The sequence below is a fragment of the Chiloscyllium plagiosum genome, unplaced genomic scaffold (assembly GCF_037043375.1).
Source record: "Chiloscyllium plagiosum isolate Xiang-an unplaced genomic scaffold, Cpla_swu_hap1 HiC_scaffold_35, whole genome shotgun sequence".
Classification (NCBI taxonomy): Eukaryota; Metazoa; Chordata; class Chondrichthyes; order Orectolobiformes; family Hemiscylliidae; genus Chiloscyllium; species Chiloscyllium plagiosum.
In genome coordinates this window covers 56,318,862-56,340,122 of record NW_028270173.1, presented here as the reverse complement: position 1 = coordinate 56,340,122, position 21,261 = coordinate 56,318,862, and the positions used below count along the sequence as shown (strand labels likewise).

The following is a 21,261-nucleotide window of genomic DNA, read 5'->3' as shown; positions in this document are numbered from 1 at the left end:
GTGGGAGTAAAGCATGATCCTGAAGAAACTTTCTCGCAATAATCGTCTTTGAGTTGGGAGTATGCATTTATTCCATCAAGCCTTTACTTGGGAAGCTTGGATTGTTCAATCCTGCCATCAAGGATTGGGCCAAATATGTGGAAAGAATGTATTATTTTTCCAGGCAAATGATATTGTGGCAGACGAGAAACAATGAGTCATTCTCCTGACAGCCTATGGAGCTGCAACCTTTTCTGTTATTAGGAGCCTAAATTTCCCGGAGGCACCAGATACTAAAAGCTTTCAAGAATTGACAGACATAGTTAAGGAATATTATGACCCCAAGCCTCCTGTAATTCTGGGACGGAATTGATTTTACTTGGCAATTGGAGAACCACAGGAATCTGTTATGGGATTTCTGACTATGTTAAGACTGGCAGAGGCATGTGACTTTGGTTTAACCTTTCATGAGATGCTGAGAGACTGTTTGGCATATGAGATTAATATTGTAATTGTACCTGGTGCCTACTAGTTGGAGCCCCAACTGGACTTCAAACAAGTGCTACACCTGGCTTTATCATTGGAAAATGCAGAAAGTGGAACATATGCAGAGTATTCTGTTGGAAGTGAACACCATTGCCAGTCTGACTTGAGCTTGGGGAACCAGCACTTGAATGCAGGCAATTGCATAGCCTCACATAGGACATATCCTGATCAGAGGCTCTCTAGGTCAGCCTACATCAAAGCCCCAAAACAAAACCAAGCCACAGTGAAATGGTTAAAATTTTCTTCAAGATCTTAGCTGTCAAGCTATTGATTGTCAGTATGCGGATTTGAGATAGCAAAAGAGTCCTACTAGCTGTAAAATAACTCATAGACTAGTATCCAGGATGGCATCTATGACAGTTTATACCCTGGAAAGTCCACCTAAATCTAGCTTGGAACAGTTAAATTGCTTAGCAACATCAAAATCAGAACCATCTAGATAAACGTTTAGCTAAATCATCATTGGTTATAATGAAGGTCAATACTGGACTGGATGTATGAGTGATCGCAAAAATCGTTTTCAATAAAATTTAATAAAATTCACTCTGGACTCCAGACCTCAGGCTAGCCTGAGAATCTATACTGGAGAACCTTTACAGATTAAGGATACAACTTTGGTTTCGGACTCATATGAAAAGCAGTTGTCCATTTACTGGTCATTGTAGTCAAAGGCTCGGACCTGTACTTAATGGTGCAAAATTGGTTGCAAGAGATTCACCTATATTGGCTCAACATTAATCAATTAGAAAATAGCTGCCTGAGTGAAGTCCCAATTAAATTCCCAGAAATCTTCCAGGAAGATCTAGGGACGATCGGAAGAACCAAGGCCACTTTGCATGTTGACCAGGAAGCAATTCCACAATCCTGCAAGGCCCGCCCAGTACCACTTATCTTATGAGCAACAGTAGAGACAGAAATCAGAAGGCTGGAAAGTGAGGGAATCATCAGACCACTCCACTTTACAAATGGGCAGCACTAGTTGTATCGAATTTAAAGCCTGATGTGTCAGTTTGCCTTTGTTAAACAAACAGTAAACCAGATAAATACCCAATCCCTCGAGTAGAGGATTTACATGGTGGGGAAGGGCTGTCCTTTACGAAGCTGGACAGGAGCCACGCTTACTTACAACTGCATTTAGACAAAGATTCCCAGAAGCATGCTACATTAATACCCATATGGGCTTGTACCAATATACACTTCTGTGATCAAAAGTGCCCTGGCTCCCATATTTGTCCAGGATGTCATTTCTTGGGCTGGTAAATTATTATGGAAAGTTCATACCTAACCTGGCATCTATCCTGTTATCTTTGCATCACCTTCTAAATCATAGTATTCCTACAGTGTGGAAACAGGCTCTTTGGTCCAACAAGTCCACACTGACCCTCCAAACTGCAACTCACCCAGATCCATTCCCCCAACCCATTATCCTATAGTTACTCCTGACTAATGCGCCTAACCTATACATCCCTTGCCCTAAATGGACAATTTAGCATGGCCAATTCACCTCACCTGCACAACCAGAGCACCCAGAAGGAACCCACACAGACACGGGGATAATTTTCAAACTCCACACACGCAGTCACCCAAGGCTGGAATCAAACCCAGATCCCTGGCACTGTGAGGCAGCAGTGCTAACCATTGAACCACCGTACCACCCCACTGGGTGGCACTGTGGAACAAAAGGATTAGCCTTGGTTGCATAGACAAGCCATAGCCTTCAATGAAGTGAATGTCCAGATAGAAAAAGGATTGGGTTTTAATTTGGAGTCTGGAAATTCCACCAAAATCTTTATTAGTGAAAATTTGAGATACTCACTAGGTATGCTTAAAGAGGTCAAGACAGTGCCAATAATAGCTTCTTGAAGAGGAAAGTGAGGACTGCAGATGCTGGGGATCAAAGTCAAGAGTATGGTGCTGGAAAAGCACAGCAGGTCAGGCAGCATCTGAAGAGCAGGAGAATTGACGTTTTGGTTATAAGTCCTTCATCAGGAATCAGGACTTATGCCCGAAACGCGATTCTCCTGCTCCTCGGACGCTGCCTGACCACCTGTGCTTTTCCAGCACCACACTCTCGATAACAATACGTTCAGGCCGTTTTCAGCAGTGGGCTATAAAACTAAGTGTTTATAATTAGAAGTTGAACACTGTCTGGGAGGCCAAGTAGCAAATGTGGATGCTTTAAGCCCCCTCCCAATAGCAGATACACCACCTGTGGTGCCCAATGGAAGAGTCTTTAATGATATTAAGTTCTATGGCCATAGTCCCAGTTACTGCTGACAATATCAGACTTTGGACACAAGACTGAAACAAGTGGTATTAATGGCAGAATCAAAAGGCCCTCATAACTAGAACTTTTTGGAACCAGAGCAACCATTTCATGGTAGAGAACAGCATATTGTTAAGGGGAGCAAAAATAATTGTCCCAAGCAAAGGTCACCATTAAATATTGGCTGAACTGCACCATCCTGGGGTCTCCAAAATGAAGATGTTGGCAAGACGTTATGTCTGGTGGCCAGGATTAGATGCAGACATAGCTGTGTTGGTGGAGCAGCGTCTAGAGTGCCAACAAAGTCAAAAATTATTGCCAGCACATTTCCCACATCAGTGGGAATGGCTGGGTACACTTGGACTTCGCTGCTTCTCAACTATATAGGTCTTTTCATGAGTTCAATTATCTTAGTCATTGTAGATGCCCACTCAATGTGGTTTTCATGTGCATAGGGTCCACTCTTCAAATATGGGGACAATGACAGAAATACAGTGCACATTGTTTTCAACACATAAGAGTCTTGGAAGTGTTGGTCACAGATAACAGACTGTTGTTTACAAACAGAGAGTTTGAATATTTCTTAACTTCAAATGGGATTTGGCATATAAGGACAGCTCCATCCCAATAACCACGAAATAAGAGCAGTCCAGACTTTGAATACTGGCTTGAAGAAACAACCAGCTAGATATTTCTAGATACCAAGCTATCATGCTTCTTACTTGATTATAGAACCACCCACATGCAACTACCCAGCAGAGTTGCTGATGGGGAAAAGACTACACACCAGGTTAAGTCTGATCTTCCCAGACCTGAGGAGGAGAGTGAATGGCATCAGGAATGCCAATGCTGGATACAAGAGTCCACCAAATGAGAGAAACAGTTTGATACACAGGACCAAGTTTGGTGTAAACGTCATGACCCTGCATGGGTACGAGGCATGATTGACACGATGTCAGGAACAGTACATATAAAGTTTGGGTCGGTCTGATGGTCTTGAACAAGCACGTAGACTGTGTGAAAGCTGCAAACTCACCAACGGGACTGCAGGAGCAAAATGTGCCCTGCCCCTTGGAACTGTCAGAAAAGCTGCTGAAACCTATGGGTTTAAACTCTCTGTCAAACGTTACTGAGTTTTCAAATTCAGAGATGGATATGATGGAAGTAACTATATTGACTTTGCTACCAGAAGAAAAGAATGAAATTCTATTGAGCTGCTTCGAGCACAAGGGAATGACCTCCTCTGTGTTACATGGTGCTTGTACCTTACCCGGTGCTACAGCGCCCCAGGAAGCTCTCCAGGATAAAGGACTGGTCTGTGTCTGCGAATTCTGAGGGAGAGGAATGTAGTAATTATAACATAGTCAGCCACCTGGATCTTGTAGATATGAGTTTCTTGAATGAGGCTGTTAATCTGGTCAGGGAGCCCTGGCTGACATGTAAAAAAGGGTGTGTGTCAAAGATACTTTTGATACCTCACTCTGAAATGAGGCAGTATTATAGAAAAGGACTGTTTGTGTGTAAATCAAGGGTGACTTGATGATGGGTATCGACCTCTGTGCAGTTATTTCAGGAAGATTGCTGCATGTGTGAGAGACCACAACCGCAGGCTGAATTTTACACTCCTCCCACCACTGCCAGAATGTTTGTACACAGTGGGGTGCTGTACCTCTGAATATACAAACAAGGAGTATGCCATTTCATCCTTTGAGCTCTTGAGCATTCTTTCATTTTGCATGGGAAGATGGAAGGGTCCAGCAGTCCACTTGCCTTGAGCCAATTGAGGGCCTCAAAAGACCAACAAATCATCTAATTTACTGCTGGCAGGGGCAGGCACCAACCCCTGTTCCTTTTCTTGAGTGCCCTAATGTCTGGCAAGATAGGGAAAATCTCCTTTTGTGGTCTCCTGTTTCTACTGGAGGCATTTCACACAATGTCATACAGCTCCTACCTTTAACAACCATCCCCTTCCCTACAAATACTAATAGCCCAGATTATCCCAAATTCCAGTTTCCCTTCGTCGGTAGCTGTCTGTCATCCCAGCAGTCACCACCACTCGAATCTGGTACTGCTGAGACCGCAGAGCTGTCGGTCAATCGGATGGTAACAAAAGGCTCGCTTGAACTAATTAAGAAATAACGCTTTGTTTAATGAAAAACAGATGCAGGGTATCTAATGTTTTGGTGGAGAGACTCAACCAATGTTTACAGAATATGGTGCCACATTAAATTCAACAAGTTAAATCTGTCTTAATGACTGACACATCATGAAATTTTCCAAAATCCTGTTCTCTGGATTATAACTCACCCAAGTCAGTGGTCTCTGACAACAGCTCACTTTTAAAAGTCTCATCTTCGTTCTCAAATCAATGATTTTGTTCTTCCTTAACTATATAAGCACCTCCAACTCCACAACCCTCCCACATCTCTGCACTCTTGCATTTTTTTTCCAGCATTTTCCATTTTATTTTTTTAACAATTGTTCAAAGATACACCCGAGGTATTAATTTGTACATGTACTATCAAGTGCTTGGAACTTTCAAAGATTATTTTGTGTTATTCTTCTGATTATGGGAGCTCAGTTTACATATCTTCACAAAACAAAAGGAACATCCGGCTACTTCAAATTTCAGTGTTGGCGCCGAATTTTTAACCTGACATCACGCAAGGCAGTATTTCTAGAAGCAGCGGACCATGTACTTGATGTATTTTAATTGACTAAATGAGACAGAGTCGTTCGAAGAAATGATTCCTCTGGTGGTACAGCCCAGTACAAGGGGTAGAACATTAAAATTAGTGCGAGGCTGTTGAAGGGTGATTCAGTAAACGCTTCTTTACAAAAAGGAAATCTGGACCGCCCTTCCCACAAAACAAAACTATGTTGCGGCCACTTGAAAGTTTCAAAATTGTGATTGTTAGGTTTATTGTTAGGCGAGGGGATTACAGATTCAAGAGTATGGTGCTGGAAAAAGCACAGCGGATCAGACAGCATCCAAAGAGCAGGAGAATCGACGTTTCAGGCATAAGCCCTGATTCCTGATGAAGGGCTTATGACCGAAACGTCAATTCTCCTGCTCTCCTTTTTCAGCACCACACTCTCGACTCGGATCTCCTGCATCTGCAGTCCTCACTTTCTCCAAGGGGATTACAGAATCAAGGCAGGTCGATAATATTAAGACGCAGATTAGCTGTGACCTAAATGATATAACAGGAGAAAGTGAGATCTGCAGATGCTGGAGATCAGAGCTGGAAGTGTGTTGCTGGAAAAGCGCAGCAGGTCAGGCAGCATCCAGGGAACAGGAGAATCGACGTTTCGGGCATAAGCCCTTCTTCAGGAATGAGGAAAGTTTGTCCATCAGGCTAAGATAAAAGGTAGGGAGGAGGGACTTGGGGGAGGGGCGTCGGAAATGTGATAGGTGGAAAGAGGTCAAGGTGAGGGTGATAGGTCAGACTGGGGTGGGGGCGGAGAGGTCGGGAAGAAGATTGCAGGTTAGGAAGGCGGTGCTGAATCCGATGGATTTGACTGAGACAGGGTGGGGGGAGGGGAAATGAGGAAACTGGTGAAATCCGAGTTCATCCCTTGTGGTTGGAGGGTTCCTAGGCAGAAGATGAGGCGTTCTTCCTCAAACCGTCGTTTTGTTGTGGTCTGACGATGGAGGAGTCCAAAGACCTGCATATCCTTGGTGGAGTGGGAGGGGGAATTGAAATGTTGAGCCACAGGGTGGTTGGGTTGGTTGCCTTTGGGGCCTTGGAGGGAGGTGACGGGGGAGGTGTGGGCGCAAGTCTTGCACCTCCTGCGGTTGCAGGGGAAGGTGCCGGGAGTGGAGGTTGGGTTGGTGGGGGGTGTGGATCTGACGAGGGAGTCACGGAGGGAGTGGTCTTTACGGAATGCTGATAGGGGAGGGGAGGGAAATATATCCTTGGTGGTGGGGTCCGTTTGGAGGTAGCGGAAATGACGGCGGATGATGCGCTGTACATGGAGATTGGTGGCGTGGTAGGTGAGGACCAGTGGTGGTTGGAGGGGCGGAGCTCAAGGGCGGAGGAGCGGGAAGTGGAAGAGATGCGGTGGAGGGCATCGTCGACCACGTCGGGGGGGGAAATTGCGGTCCTTGAAGAAGGAGGCCATCTGGGTTGTGCGTTTTTGGAACTGGTCCTCCTGGGAGCAGATGCGGCGGAGTCGAAGGAATTGGGAGAATGGGATGGCGTTTTTACAGGGGGCAGGATGGGAGGAGGTGTAGTCCAGGTAGCTGTGGGAGTCGGTCGGTTTCAAACCGCCACCAGGACAGAACCCCATTGGTCCTCACCTACCACCCCACCAATCTCCATGTACAGAGCATCATCCGCCGTCATTTCCGCTACCTCCAAACGGACCCCACCACCAAGGATATATTTCCCTCCCCTATCAGCATTCCGTAAAGACCACTCCCTCCGTGACTCCCTCGTCAGATTCACTTGCACCTCCACACACATCATCTATTGCATCCTCTGCACCCGATGTGGCCTCCTCTATATTGGGGAGACAGGCCGGCTACTTGCGGAGCATTTCAGAGAACACCTCTGGGACACCCGGACCAACCAACCCAACCACCCTGTGGCTCAACATTTCAATTCCCCCTCCCACTCCACCAAGGATATGCAGGTCTTTGGACTCCTCCATCGTCAGACCACAACAAAACGACGGTTGGAGGAAGAACGCCTCATCTTCCGCCTAGGAACCCTCCAGCCACAAGGGATGAACTCGGATTTCACCAGTTTCCTCATTTCCCCTCCCCCCACCCTGTCTCAGTCAAATCCATCGAATTCAGCACCGCCTTCCTAACCTGCAATCTTCTTCCCAACCTCTCCGCCCCCACCCCAGTCTGACCTATCACCCTCACCTTGACCTCTTTCCACCTATCACATTTCCGATGCCCCTCCCCCAAGTCCCTCCTCCCTACCTTTTATCTTAGCCTGCTGGACAAACTTTTCTCATTCCTGAAGAAGGGTTTATGCCCGTCGATTCTCCTGTTCCCTGGATGCTGCCTGACCTGCTGCGCTTTTCCAGCAACACATTTCCAGTAAATGATATAACAGGCCTACAGGACTACTCCAATTCCCCACGTTCCTTAAATTTTTCGTAATTGTCCTCTCCACTCTCAACTCTAACAAAATTAGTCAGTACTACCCTCTTCAACCTCCAATTTCTGACCCAATATCCCCTCCATCACAAAAACCACCTACTATCCCGTGTAATATTCCAAACCCCTCTACATTAGTCCAACTGCTGTTGAAGTATTCATCCATATTGTTGTTGCTTCTAGACTGAATCATTCCAATGCCCTCCTGTCCACCTTACAATGTTCCACCCTCCATAAACTTCATCTTCGCTAAAACTGCGCTCTCAATCATCTGTCACTCCAGTGCTCACTGACCTACTTCATAATCCCTCAGTGCCTCCAATTTAAAAATCTCATTATCTAGACAAATTACTCCATGCCTTTTCGCTCTCCCTCTCCCTGTCACCTCCAGTTCCACCTCCTTCCAATATTTGCACGGTGTTTCCTCCAGTCTGGTCTTTTGTACATCCCCAGTCAACTCCCTTTGCTCAGCTATTGACAACCATGCCATGCAGATTCCATACTTTACCTTTCCCTCTTTAAATCTCACTGTGTATTTACTTATGTCATTTCCTTTAGGACTTTTCTTAAATCCCACCTCTTTGATATATTTTTGATCATACCCTCCAAAGATCTACTTCTCTGTCTCAGTTTTAAATTTCTGTCAGATTACATCTCTCAGAAACACGTTGGTGTGTTTTATTACTTTAAGGCAGTCTAATAAATGCAACTGTTGTCCTTTCATATTTCCTCAATCCTCAAGATGTTGACTGGCAGACAGACTGCGGATATTGATCAGCCTCTAGTACTCAGTTTGAGTGGCCATTCAGCATGTGGAAAGCCAGACAGTGAATGCTGTGAGACGACGGACACTGTCACAACTGAGACACATTTTGCTTTCTGCCTAACTGCCCAGTTGGGCTCACTGATGAGGAATGGGATTCCAGGGCTGATTCTCCCCCTGCATAGACCAGAGACCCTGAGGCTAATTGAAGGACCTTCATTACGACCCCAGGAATGGTTTCTCCCCCAGGAGCTTGTGCTGGAGATTAGAAGCTGAAGCCTTTCTAACCGCCAAATGGTCAGAATGAGAGTCGGTGACTGACTTGTACCTGACTCTGCACTGAGGAATATGAGTTTACTTAGGAGCTTCTACACATATAGTGATAGGATCAAAGATTAAATTGACCTTCTTGAAATTTTTGTATCAATGATGGGAGAGATAGTAATTTGGAACAAAACTCCCATGTGAGCATAACACAGATCACTCCTAACATAACCGAAGCAGCTGACCCGGCTTTAAGTTCGTATAGAGAAGTTGGTCTACGGTGAGATGGAAAGTATGGGCACCCACCAGAATGTTAGGTTCTCTGATATTCCAGATGGTGTGAAAGCTGAGTGAAGATTTTAGCAGGGAACTCAAACCAATAGTGTTTTGTGTGTGAATGTGTTGGTGCACTGGGAAAATCTGTACATGCCTTGGGTATTATAACACTAATTCTGAGAGTCTCCGTTCACTTAATTTGTCCTTTTAAGACTTTTACGATGCAGATATTGAGATAGACTATGGCTTCATAAATTCAAGAAATATTTATTCAGTAACAAAGGGTAACAGTTAATATTAGGCCATGACTTTAGTGGCTTAGCACAGGCCTTGCTACTTGATTAAGCCTTGGGGGTCAGTTGAAATGTGGTTTTTCTCCTATGTAATAACATTTCCTGTTAAAAGCTGTATACAATTTCCAGTCTGTATGAGTTGTCATCTTCAATCTCTGCATCTTTGTAGCAGAAAGCCACTGACTTTTAATGCATTTTCTGATGATCTTGATGAATGGTGTTCCTGGTCTCTGGTTCAAGTAATGTGAGATCAGTATCTGATCAGGTCAGTCAGTGTGTTATCAGTCTCTGATTGGGTCAAGCAGTGTTTGATCTGTCTCTGATTGGATCAGGCAGTGTTTGATAGATTTATTAGGGATGGCAGCCACTATTGATGTCACTGACTGTTAAGTGCTGACTCAGGTTCCAGTCACTTAGCAAGCCGTCCCTCTCTTTACAATGCAGTTACTCTTGAATTCAATCTTTCTACTCAAATAGTGAGATTCCTTATGATTGTCTCCTTATACGCGTTGTTTTGATAAGGGGGAGCTGGTGATTTCTGCTGCCTAACATAAACTTGAGGCTCATTGTCCTCAAATATTAAATTCATTTAGAAGTCTCAATCCTGTAGATACTTTAGTAAATGCTTGTTTCAATGAGAACTGTAGCGTTCTAGCCCAAAGTACTGTTTCACTGATATAGAGTTCCACAGCAACTGCTACTACTGGACATGGGTTAAGTAAATTTAACAGTTACAAAATGGTACACAGCTTTAAGACTCAGAAAAATTACCAACTTATTTCATACATAAAATTTTACACATAGCATGCAGAAGTCAGTGCAGAGTTACAGTGTGTAAAAATGTCAGGAGATTCACTGACAAAAACTGACATGTTTATAAGTAACTACAGCAAAAATTGCACAATGCTAATTAAAATAAAACTTAATTTGTAACCTTCCAGAACCAAAGCTATTATATAATTTGAAGGAAAGTAAGTGTTTTTCTTTTAGACATTACAAGTTACTGTTATTATTAAAAGACTAATCTAATTCAGGACACAGAACTGAAAGCTTGGAAATTCATAGCTGTTTGCTCAAACAAAGGGACATTTTCAACACCCCTCTGCATCTTGCATATTGAGTTCAACTGATAAAAGTTCATTGATGAGAGGTTAATGACTGCAGACAGCAGTCCATTAAACATTGATTGAGTTCACAGCAATAGCTATACTATTAAATTAAAATGCGTAAGTCATAGCATTGCACATTGGTTTCGGTCACGTGGGAGATTTCACTTGTCAGGTTGCAGTTGTATCTTCACAGACAACGGTTGCAGTTAGTCATTGACAACAGTGACACTAATTACAATCAAAATATATGTATAACATTGAGTTGACTCAAATACGTTGATTACTTGATCAGAAAATGTAATGAGGCTGCAGACTTATTATTAAACATGAGTTTTCTTACTAGAATTTACCACAGGAAATATATTGTAAGACCTGATTGATTTTTCATTGATGTGGATCAACTGGTACTTTTTCAGAACAAAGAAGGGGGTGAATATTGTTTCACAAACATTGTACCCCAGGAAGGTTGAAAACATCACAAAAAGTTTATTGTAAACCTCATACTTGTAAGAGTTACTCCCATGTGGATTCTGCGATGAGGCATAAAACGATGATTTTGTGAAGTTTTGTTATATGTCTCACAATTAAACATTTTCCACCTGTGTGCACCAAGATACCAATGGCTCAGAAAACTCAACTCACATGGGAATGGTTTCCCCTGTGTGAATGCGATGATGATTCACCAATGCCAATGATTGTGTAAAACCTTCATTACACACCTCACAGACAAATAACTTCTCCCCAGTGTGAACACGTCGGTGATTCACAAGTGTTGATGACCGTGCGAAAGCTTGGTTGCACACCTCACATCGGAATGGCTTCTCCCCAGTGTGAATGCGTCGGTGATTCACGAGTGTTGCTGACCGTGTGAAAGCTTGGTCACAAAGATCACACTTGAAGGGTTTTTGCCCAGTGTGAATCCTCTGGTGCATCAGGAGTTCAGAGGATTGGGTGAAAGCCATCTCACAAACCTCACATATGAATGGTTTCTCCCCAGTGTGCATGCGTCGGTGTCTCACAAGTGTTGCTGAACGGGTGAAAGCTTTATCACACATCTCACACTTGAAGGGTTTCTCCCCAGTGTGGACCCTCTGGTGTCTCAGGAGATCAGAGGATTGTGTGAAAGCCATGTCACATTCCTCACACTTGAAGGGTTTCTCTGCTGTGTGGTTCCTCTGGTGCATCAGGAATGATGTTGAGCTGGTAAAGGCTTTGTCACACACCCCACACTTAAATGGCCTCTCCCCTGTGTGAATGCGTTGGTGTTTTCGGAAGGAAGATGAGTGCGAGAATGATTTGTTGCACACCTCACATGTGAATGGCTTCTCCCCTGTGTGAATGCGTCTGTGATACAACAGGGTTGATGCTTGAGCAAAACCCTCACTACACACCTCACACTTGAATGGCTTCTCCCCAGTGTGAATGCGTCGATGATTCACAAGTGTCGATGATAGTGTGAAGGCCTGGTCGCACACCTCACATTTGAATGGTTTCTCTCCCGTGTGGATCCTCTGATGTTTCAGGAGATCGCAAGATCGGGGAAAAGCTTTCTGACAAACTTCACAAATGAATGACTTCTCCACAGTGTGAATGTTTTGTTGATCTATGAGTGTTGATGACTGTGTGAAGTCTTGGTCACATACCTCCTGCTTGAATTGTTTCTCTTCCATGTGGCTATCCTTGTTGTGTAACAGTTGCTCTCTGTATATTCAGGGATCAAATGAGCCTGGCACTTGAATTGCCTCTCACTTGACTCTCTCATGAGTCAGTTCATGAAGTTGATTGATGCTCTCACCACACTTGGAACCACTCACACTTCTTCCCAACATTACCCTGATCAATCACCCAAAGCTGAACCATCAAAAATATTGATTCTGAAGAAGATTGCACACCACTGACCAGTTTCAGGTCTGATGATATGTCAAAGCTCCCCTGACCTGATTGATTTCCATAAGATGATTTCACTGCCCAACCATCTCTGTGTTGGGTAGTGCTGTGAAGGGACTGGATGTCTTCTCTCCGTTGTCCAGTTGTTCCTTTGGTGACAGTCAGGATATATCTGTGGTGTCTGTCCTTTCTGTATTCTCTTGTAAAGTATGGTGCACTCCTTCTGCAAGACAGAAAAAGAAAACATTATTTCTTCCAAAATTCTCCTCTTTGCTGAAGGGACTGACTCCTCAGTTAGAGACTGTTCCACATTAAGTGCTAGTCTGCTATTCCCCTGTGTGGGAGGATCAGACACAGCACCTTTCTTCTTCCCCACTTGACTGTCAGCCATCTTTTAACATCAGATTTTTTATCCTATAGTATATGCCAATAAAATTTACAATCAGTGTCATAGCAAATAGCGATTTGAATTACAAAGCTATAAAAAAAAGCTTTTGTTAAGCTCTGGATCCACATCTTTGTCAAAGACTAATCAGTGCTTTCTTGGTCCATATCCTATGTTTAAGTCTGTTAATTTGTTCATGAGATATATTACTTACAAACAAAGGGACTAACAAACAATAGCAAAGTAATTACTTCCACCCAGCTTCAGTAGTGGATGTATCTGTGGCAGAAAACAGAAGAATCTGGCAATAAAACTTGGTGGTAATTATACAAATTTATCCTCAAAATGAAATACAATATTATCCTCAGGGAGCATAGAATGTCTACTTGGGCTGGGTGAGGCTCCAGCCCTGGAGTTTTAAATTGAAAATGTGCCTATCACCATCAAAATTATTGCATGTGTAAATGTCGGATGATACAAAAATTGGTAGTATAGTGGACAGTGAAGAAGGTTATCTAAGATTACAATGGGATCTTGATCAACTTGGCCAGTGGGCCAAGGAATGGCAGATCGAGTTCAATTTAGATAAATGCAAGGTTTTTTATTTTGGTAAGACAAACCAGGGCAGGACTTACACAGTTAAAGGCAGGGACTTAGGGTGTCTAAGCAGAGGACTAGGAAATGGATGAGTGTATTAACCGTAATCCCTTTGACTGCACTTGCTGTCACATGTTACATTTAAAGATCTAGTCTGAATGTGTCAGGAAGCTTTTGCAATCAAGGAAGAGAGATCACATCCAGAGTGCGTACATAGTTTGGGGAATTCAGTGCAGAAGTGAACAAAGTGCTTTTTGTTTACCTTTTTTGGCTCATAGTCGAACGAAGAGATTTAGGGATGCAGGTACATAGTTACTTGAGAGTGGTGTCACAAATAGACAGGATGGTGAAGGAGGTGTTTGGCATGCTTGCCTTCATTCGTGAGAGCATTGAATACAGGCGCTGAGATGTCATGTTTCTGATGTGTAAAACATTGGTAAGGCCACATTTGGGGTACCGCATACAGCTCTGGTCTCCATGACATAGGAAAAATGTTACTAAACTGGAAAGAGTGTCAAAAAGATTTACAAAGATGCTAACGAGACCGGAAGGTTTGAGTTATAAGGAGAGGCTGGATAGGATGGGACATTTTTTCCCTGGGACATAGGAGGCTGAGGGGTGACCTTATAAAGATTTATAAAATCATGAGGGGCACAGATAAGGTGAATGGTCAATTTTTCCAGGTGAGGTAAGTCCAAACTAGAGGGCATAGGTTTGAGGTCATGATTTGGAGACGCCGGTGTTGGACTGGGGTGTACAAAGTTAAAAATCTCACAATATCAGGTTATAATCCAACAGGTTTATTTTGGAAGCACTAGCTTTCGGAATGCTGCTCCTTCAGGTGATTGTGGAGAATAAGATTGTAAGACACAGAAATTATAGCAAAAGTTTACAGTGTGATGTAACTGAAATTATATATTGAAAAAGACCTGGATTGTTTGTTAAGTCTCTCATCTTTTAGAATGACCATGTTGGTTTCAGTTCTTTCACATGTAAATCGCAAAAACATTTTTTAAAAGTTACATTCTCAAGTGCACTTTAACAATTGGTTACACGAATCCATGTAAGATTCTGTAAATCCGTTTTTAGATTAGAATCAGCCTGACCATTGTGGCATAGACAGCGTCATGGGGAGTTAACACCTTCAATACCTTATTTGGGCCAAATTAAAAATCACATAACACCAGGTTATAGTCCAACAGGTTTAATTGGAAGCACTAGCTTTCGGAGCGCCGCTCCTTCATCAGGTGGTTGTGCAGGACACAACCACTTGATGAAAAATAAGTTTTTGCTATAAATTCTATATCTTACAATTGTGTCCTCTACAATCACCTGATGAAGGAGCGGCGCTCCAAAAGCTAGTGCTTCCAATTAAACCTGTTGGACTATAACCTGGTGTTGTGTGATTTTTAACTTTGTATACACCAGTCCAACACCGGCATCTCCAAATCATTATTTGGGCCAACATGACACCAATTGTTAAAGTGCACTTGAGAATGTAACTTTTGTTAAGCGTGGCCTCCAGGCTGACATTAATCCCTTGATCGACATTCACAAAAAACAGTGGTTCGTGAGAACTTGTTATGCACATACTGTTTGCCATATTTGCTACATTACAATGGGGACAAGATATCAGAAGTACTTCCGACACAGGAGTTTGAAGAACTGCCTCAGTGCAGAAATCTAAGCAGAGGACTGGGAAATGGATCAGTGCATTCACCATAATTCCTTTGACTGCACTTGCTGTCACATGTTACATTTAAAGGTCTAGTCTGAATGTGTCAGGAAGCTTTGTGCAGTCAAGGAAGAGAGATCACATCCAGAGTGAGTACATAGTTTGGGGAATTCAGTGCAGAAGTGAACAAGGTGCTTTTTGTTTACCTTTTTTGGCTCATAGTATATAATGTTATTTTTAACAGGATAAATTGAAGCCCAGGATCAGGGGCCAGAACAAAAGAGTGACATTATGGGAGAACCTGGCAGCATCCGAGGAGCAGAAAAATCGACATTTCGGGCAAAAGCCCATCATCAGGAATCTTGATGAAGGGCTTTTGCTCGAAATGTTGATTTTCCTGCTCCCCGGATGCTGCCTGAATTGCTGTGCTTTTCCAGCACCACTCGAATATAAAATCTGGTTTCCAGCATCTGCAGTCCTTGTTTTTACCATTATGGGTGAACCGTAAGTTCATTGGTTGATAGCTGTCTCTTATAGATTACTTTCAAACAGAAGGTCAATAGGGGAAATATTTACAGGTTAGAAACAAAAAGACAATTACAACATTTTTAAAAATCAAATTACGAACTAAGTATTTAAAATAGAAATGCTGAGCCATGTTGTAACTGCACGATGTGGGAACTGGTGGACCCCATTGTGGTTCATAGTGACCACATCTGTAGCAATATGTTGGTCACTTGAGGAACTCTGCTTAAATTAGGGGAGGAGAGAGTTATCTGGATGCTGTGTTTCAGGCAACAGTCACACCACTTAGATTAAATAACCCTAATTCGGTCAGTGGTCAGGGACAGGAGGGTGTAACTATAAGTGAGACAGGTAGAGGCATCCAGAGCTGAACAGCCTCACCCCCTGAGCTTATCTAACAGATTTGAGATTGCTTTTCCTTTTGTGGATGCAAATGTGGGCTGTATGGAAGATGAGCAAACTAACCAAAGCACCGTGGTACAAGAAGTCATTCAAGAAGGGGAAGGAAACAGAAATGTATTTGTAACGGGGACAGTACAATCAAGGGAATAATTAGTGATCTCTGGGGCCAGCATCAAGAGTCCTGGAGGCTGTGTTGCCTGCCTCATGCTCAGGTTCAAGATATCCCAACTGGACTTTGAGGAAGTTGGGAAGTTGAGGGGAGGCGAAACATGTCGTGGTTCACTGCAGATACCAATGATATAGGTAGAAAGGAGAAAGTGCTTTAGTTGAGGAAATATGAGTAGCTAGGGGCTAAATTAAAAGGCAGAACCATAAAGGTGGTCATCTCTGGATTACTACCTGAACCACAAGCAAACTAGCACAGGCTGAATTTGATTAGAGGTAAACACTGTGACTCAAGATTGTTATGGGAGAATCAGGTTTGAGTTTATGGGTTATTGGCATCAGAACTGGAGAAGGAGGGAGCTGTTCTGATGGGATGGATGCCACTGAATCATGCTGGGACCAGAGTCCTGATAAATCACATAACCAGAGCTGTGGCTTTAAACTAAATAGTGGAGGTGTGGGTTCAGTTGAATGGGAAATTAATGGAAAAATTTTAAGGGGGGGGTTGGTGGGTGCTCAACAGGGGCTATTATCAGTTGCAGAGCAAGTAAAGTACAGACAGTAAGGAAAGAGTCAGGCATCTGACTTCAGGCACAGCAAGTTAGTGGACAACTATGAGAACAGGGACAGTCAACACAGAACTGAAGGTGTCGTACTTAAACGCACACAGTACACAAAACAAGTCCAAAGAGGTTAGAGCGCAAATTGAAATTGGCAGGTATAATATGTGGTTATCACAAAAGTATGGCTGCAAGGGGATCAGGGCTGGGAACGAAACATCCGAGGATAATGTCCTACCAAAAGTACAGGTGGATTTGGGGGGGTGCTTTGCTATTAAGAAATTAAATAGATAGCAAAACGTTATATGCAGTCGGAAGGTGTAGAATCTGTCTGGGTAGAGTTGAGGAACCAGAAAGGAAAAAAAAGAAAAGGAAATACTCTTGATAGGAGTTGCTTAAGGCTTCTGAGCATCACTGGAGAAGGAAATAAATCCGGAAATGTAAAAGGCATGTAAGAAAGGCCCTATTACAGTAATGATGAGGGACTTCAGCACACATGGACTGGCAAAATCAGACTGGTAGTTGATCTCAAGAGAAGAAATTCATAGAATGTCTACAAGATTTTATTTTGGAGCAACTTGTGAACAGCCTACTAGAGAACAGGCAATTCTGGATTTAGTGCAGTGTGGTGAGACAGACCTGATCAGGGAGCTGAAGGTGAAGGAACCCCTGGGGGACAGTGGCCATAATATGATAGAGTTCACCCTATTGTTTAAGAGAGAAAAGCTGGAATCAGATGCAACAGTATTACAAATGGCTAAAGACATGAGAGACGAGATGGTCAGAGTTGATTGGAAGAGGAATCTAGCATGGAAGATGATGGAGCAGCACTGGCAGGAGTTGCTGGAGGTAATTTGGGAGACAGAGCTTAATTTCATCCCAAGGAGAGCATGACAAGGCAAGTCAAGGAAAGCATAAAAGCAAGAGATAAAGCATACAATGTGGTGAAGGTGGGTGGGAAGCCAAAGAATTGGGAAGCCTTTAAAACAAGTAGAGGATAACTGAAAAAGCAATAAGGGGGAGAAGATTCAATATGACAGTAAGCAAGCTAGTATTATCAAACAAGATTGCACGAGCATTTTTACATACAAGTTATTCTGCTATAACATACATTTTATTAATGTGAATTTGCTGTAACGCGATTGATGAACTGGGGACATTGTTTCCAAAGCATGAACTTTTAAAGCATTTATTGGTTATAATACAATTCTGGCCTCATTAGTTTCTACTAATACGCAATTTTCTTATAATGTAGGATTGCACGAGAATGGAACTACTACATTATAGCAGAACCGACTGTATCCAAAAGGTAAGATAGAAGCAAGAGTTGACTTTAGACTGCTGGAAAATGAGGCTGGAGAAGTAATAATAGTGAACAAAGTAATGGTGGAGTAGGCAATTTGCATCAATTTTCATAGTGGAAGATACCAGCAGCATTCCAGAACTTCAAGAGAGTGAGAGGTGGAGGTGAGGAATAGCGGCAATCACCATGAAGAAGCTGAAAGTGGAACGTGGATAAATCACCCAATCCAGATGGACTACCCTCTGAAGAAGTTCACTTCTGAAGGAGATAGCTGAGCAAATTGTAGAGGCATTGGTGGTAATCTTTCAGGAATCACTGGAGTCAGAAAGGGTCCAAGAGGGTGGTTAAATTGCTAATGTAACACCCTGTTTAAGCAGGGAAGGAGGCAGAAGGCAGGAAACTGTAGGCCGGTTAGCTTGACATCAGTCATTGGTATGATTTTAGAGTCTACTTTAAGAATGAGTACCCGAAGTGCGTGGTAATATAGGGCAGAATCAGTATGGCTTTGTCCAGGGAGGTTATGCCTGACATCTGTTAGAATTCTTTGAGGTGGTAATGAGCGAGTTAAATAACAGAGAGCCGGGGACATGATCTATTTGGATTTCCAGAAGGCCTTTGACAAGGTGCTGTATAGGAGACTGCTAATTAAGAGGGGAAAGGTATCAGCATGGACAGAGGATTGGCTGACTAGCGAAGGCAGAGTAGGGATAAAGGGTTTTATTTCAGGATGGCAGCCGGTGACGAGTGGTGTTCCGCAGGTGTCAATGTTGGGATAACTAGCATTCATGTTATACAATTATGATCTGAACAAAGGAACTGAGGGCACTGCTGCTAGGTTTGCAGATGACACAAAGACAGGCGGAGGGACACGGAAATGGGGAGGCTGCAGAAGGATTGTACAGGCTAGGAGAGTGGGCAAAGAACTGGCAGATAGAATACAATGTGGGAGACTGTGAGGTTGTGCACATTGGTTAGAAGAATAGAGGTGTAGACTATTTCTAAACAGGGAAAGATTTTGGAAATCTGAAGCTCTAAGGGACCTAAGAGTCCTAGTTCAAGATTCTCTTAAGGTTAACATGCAGGTTCAGTTCGCAGTTAGGAAGGCAAATGCCTTGTTAGCACTCATTTCAAGAGGGCTAGAATAAAACAGCAGAGATGTTCTACTGAAACTCTATAAAGTTCTGGTCAGACTGCATTTGGAAGAGTATGTGCAGTTTTGGGCTCCGTGCCTAAGGACTGATGTGCTGGCATTGAACAGGTACAGAGGAGGTTTACAAGAATGATCCTAGGGATGAAGGGCTTGTCATTATGAGAAACAGTTGAGAACTATTTGTCTGTGTTTGATAAGAATTGAGAAGAATTAGGGAGAATCTAGTTGAAATTTACAGAATACTGAGAAGCCTGTATAGAGTAGATGTGCAGAAGATGTTTCAACTGGGAGGAGAGAGGAGGGCACAGCCTCAGAGTGAAGGACAACCCTTCAGAACTGAGAGGAAGAGGAATTTCTTCAGCCAAAGGGAGGGGAATCTGTGAATTCATTGCTGCAGAAGGCTGTGGAGTCAAAGTAATTGAATTTAAGACAGAGATAGATAGATTCTTGATTGGTAAGGGAATTTTGGATTTCGGGAGAAGGTAGGAGAATGGGGTTGAAAAACACAGCAGTCACTTTCAAATGGCAGAGCAGACTTGATAAGCCAAATAGCCTTATTCTGAATGGATGGGTAGGTGGGCATTTGATAAATGAGTGAGATTGGTGACTGAAATGAGAAAGTGGGTGGGGCTTTTTAAAATTCATTCATGGAACATAGACATTGCTGGCTGGGCCTTCATTTATGTGCCCATCTATAAGTAACCTTGAGAAGTTGGTGGTGAGCTGTCTTCTTGAAATGTTGCAGTCTTCAGCACAGGAGTGTAGGAACACCCCAATGCTGATAGGAAGACAGTTCCAGGATTTTGACTTAGCAACAGTGAAGGAATGATGACATATTTCCAAGTCAGGATGATGTGTGACTTAGAGGGGAACTTGCAGCTTTTGTCCCCATGTCTCTGCCCTTGTTTTTCTTATTGGTAGAGATCATAGTTTGGAAAGCATTGCTAGAGGAGCAGAAGGTCTGGTGGGTCAGTGAGTGAGGTGGTTAAGTGGGAACAATGCATGAATTGGTCAGCGATCCAGTCAGGAGGGTAGCTGGGAGTTTGACAGGGTTATCCGGTCAGTTTAGTAAAGAATTTGGTGGGTGGGGGAGTGGCTGAAAAGTTTGGGGGGGTTAATCAGGTCAGGCGTTGGTGAATGTTTGGAGGCTTAACTGGGATGGGGGTGCAGGAGACATTTGGATAGTCATTCAATTAGTTACCCTGGTATTAGGCGACCTTTTTCAGCAGCCTAACAGTTGCTGGGTAACTACCCAGATGACTGTCCACGAATGTCCATGTCTTTGTGACAGTCAGTGAAACGGGAATTGCCCACCGAAAGGTCAAACTTCATGAGCAATTCTTACATAAGTTAGGTCTGCCACAGGGTCCCAGTTAGCAGTTAAGGCACATGCATTGTTCGCGTTCATTTCGAGAGGGCCAGAATAAAACAGCAGATGTTCTACTGAAACTCTATGGTTCTAGTCAGACCGCATTTGGAAGAGTATGAGCAGTTTTGGGTTCTGTATCTAAGGAACGATGTGCTGGCATTGGAGGGGTCAAGAGAAGGTTCACAATTCCCAAGTGTAGGTCCAGTCTACTACAATCTCACGACTGGACGATTTGACATGCATGAATGGACACATAAATCAGCCATACACACGCGCGCGCACACACAGAATCGAACAATAGGAAATTAGGAAAAATCCTCAGAAATCTTCTCCCATTCAGGAATGAACCAACAACAAATCTCAGCCTGGAAATCAGAAGAGAAATGCTTCCATAAACACACAATGTCCTACACACAGCTCCAGTCAAACAGTTCAGCACAAAACACCGATAAACAGCTCTCTCTCAGCTGGATCTTCTCACACAGCATTAGGGACATTTCCACCTCTGATTGCCCACAGGATAGTCAGACTGCCTAAAGATTGGTGTGGATATTATGGGATATAATTTGCATACAAATTGCTCCTTCACTCACCATCTCACTTGATTTTCAGGCCCTACAGGAAGTGAAAC

At 43.2% G+C, this 21,261-nt stretch overlaps 1 protein-coding gene across 1 annotated transcript; it reads right to left on the bottom strand.

Annotated features, from left to right (window-relative positions):
* Positions 1-9,337: 9,337 nt before the first annotated feature.
* Positions 9,338-21,261, bottom strand: LOC122541265 (uncharacterized). The gene is made up of 2 exons (XM_043677882.2): positions 21,224-21,261; positions 9,338-12,722 (listed from the first exon to the last, which is right to left on the bottom strand). Exon 2 carries the CDS (start codon positions 12,280-12,282, stop codon positions 11,251-11,253), a length of 1,032 nt encoding a protein of 343 aa, XP_043533817.1. The 5' UTR covers positions 12,283-12,722; positions 21,224-21,261; the 3' UTR covers positions 9,338-11,250.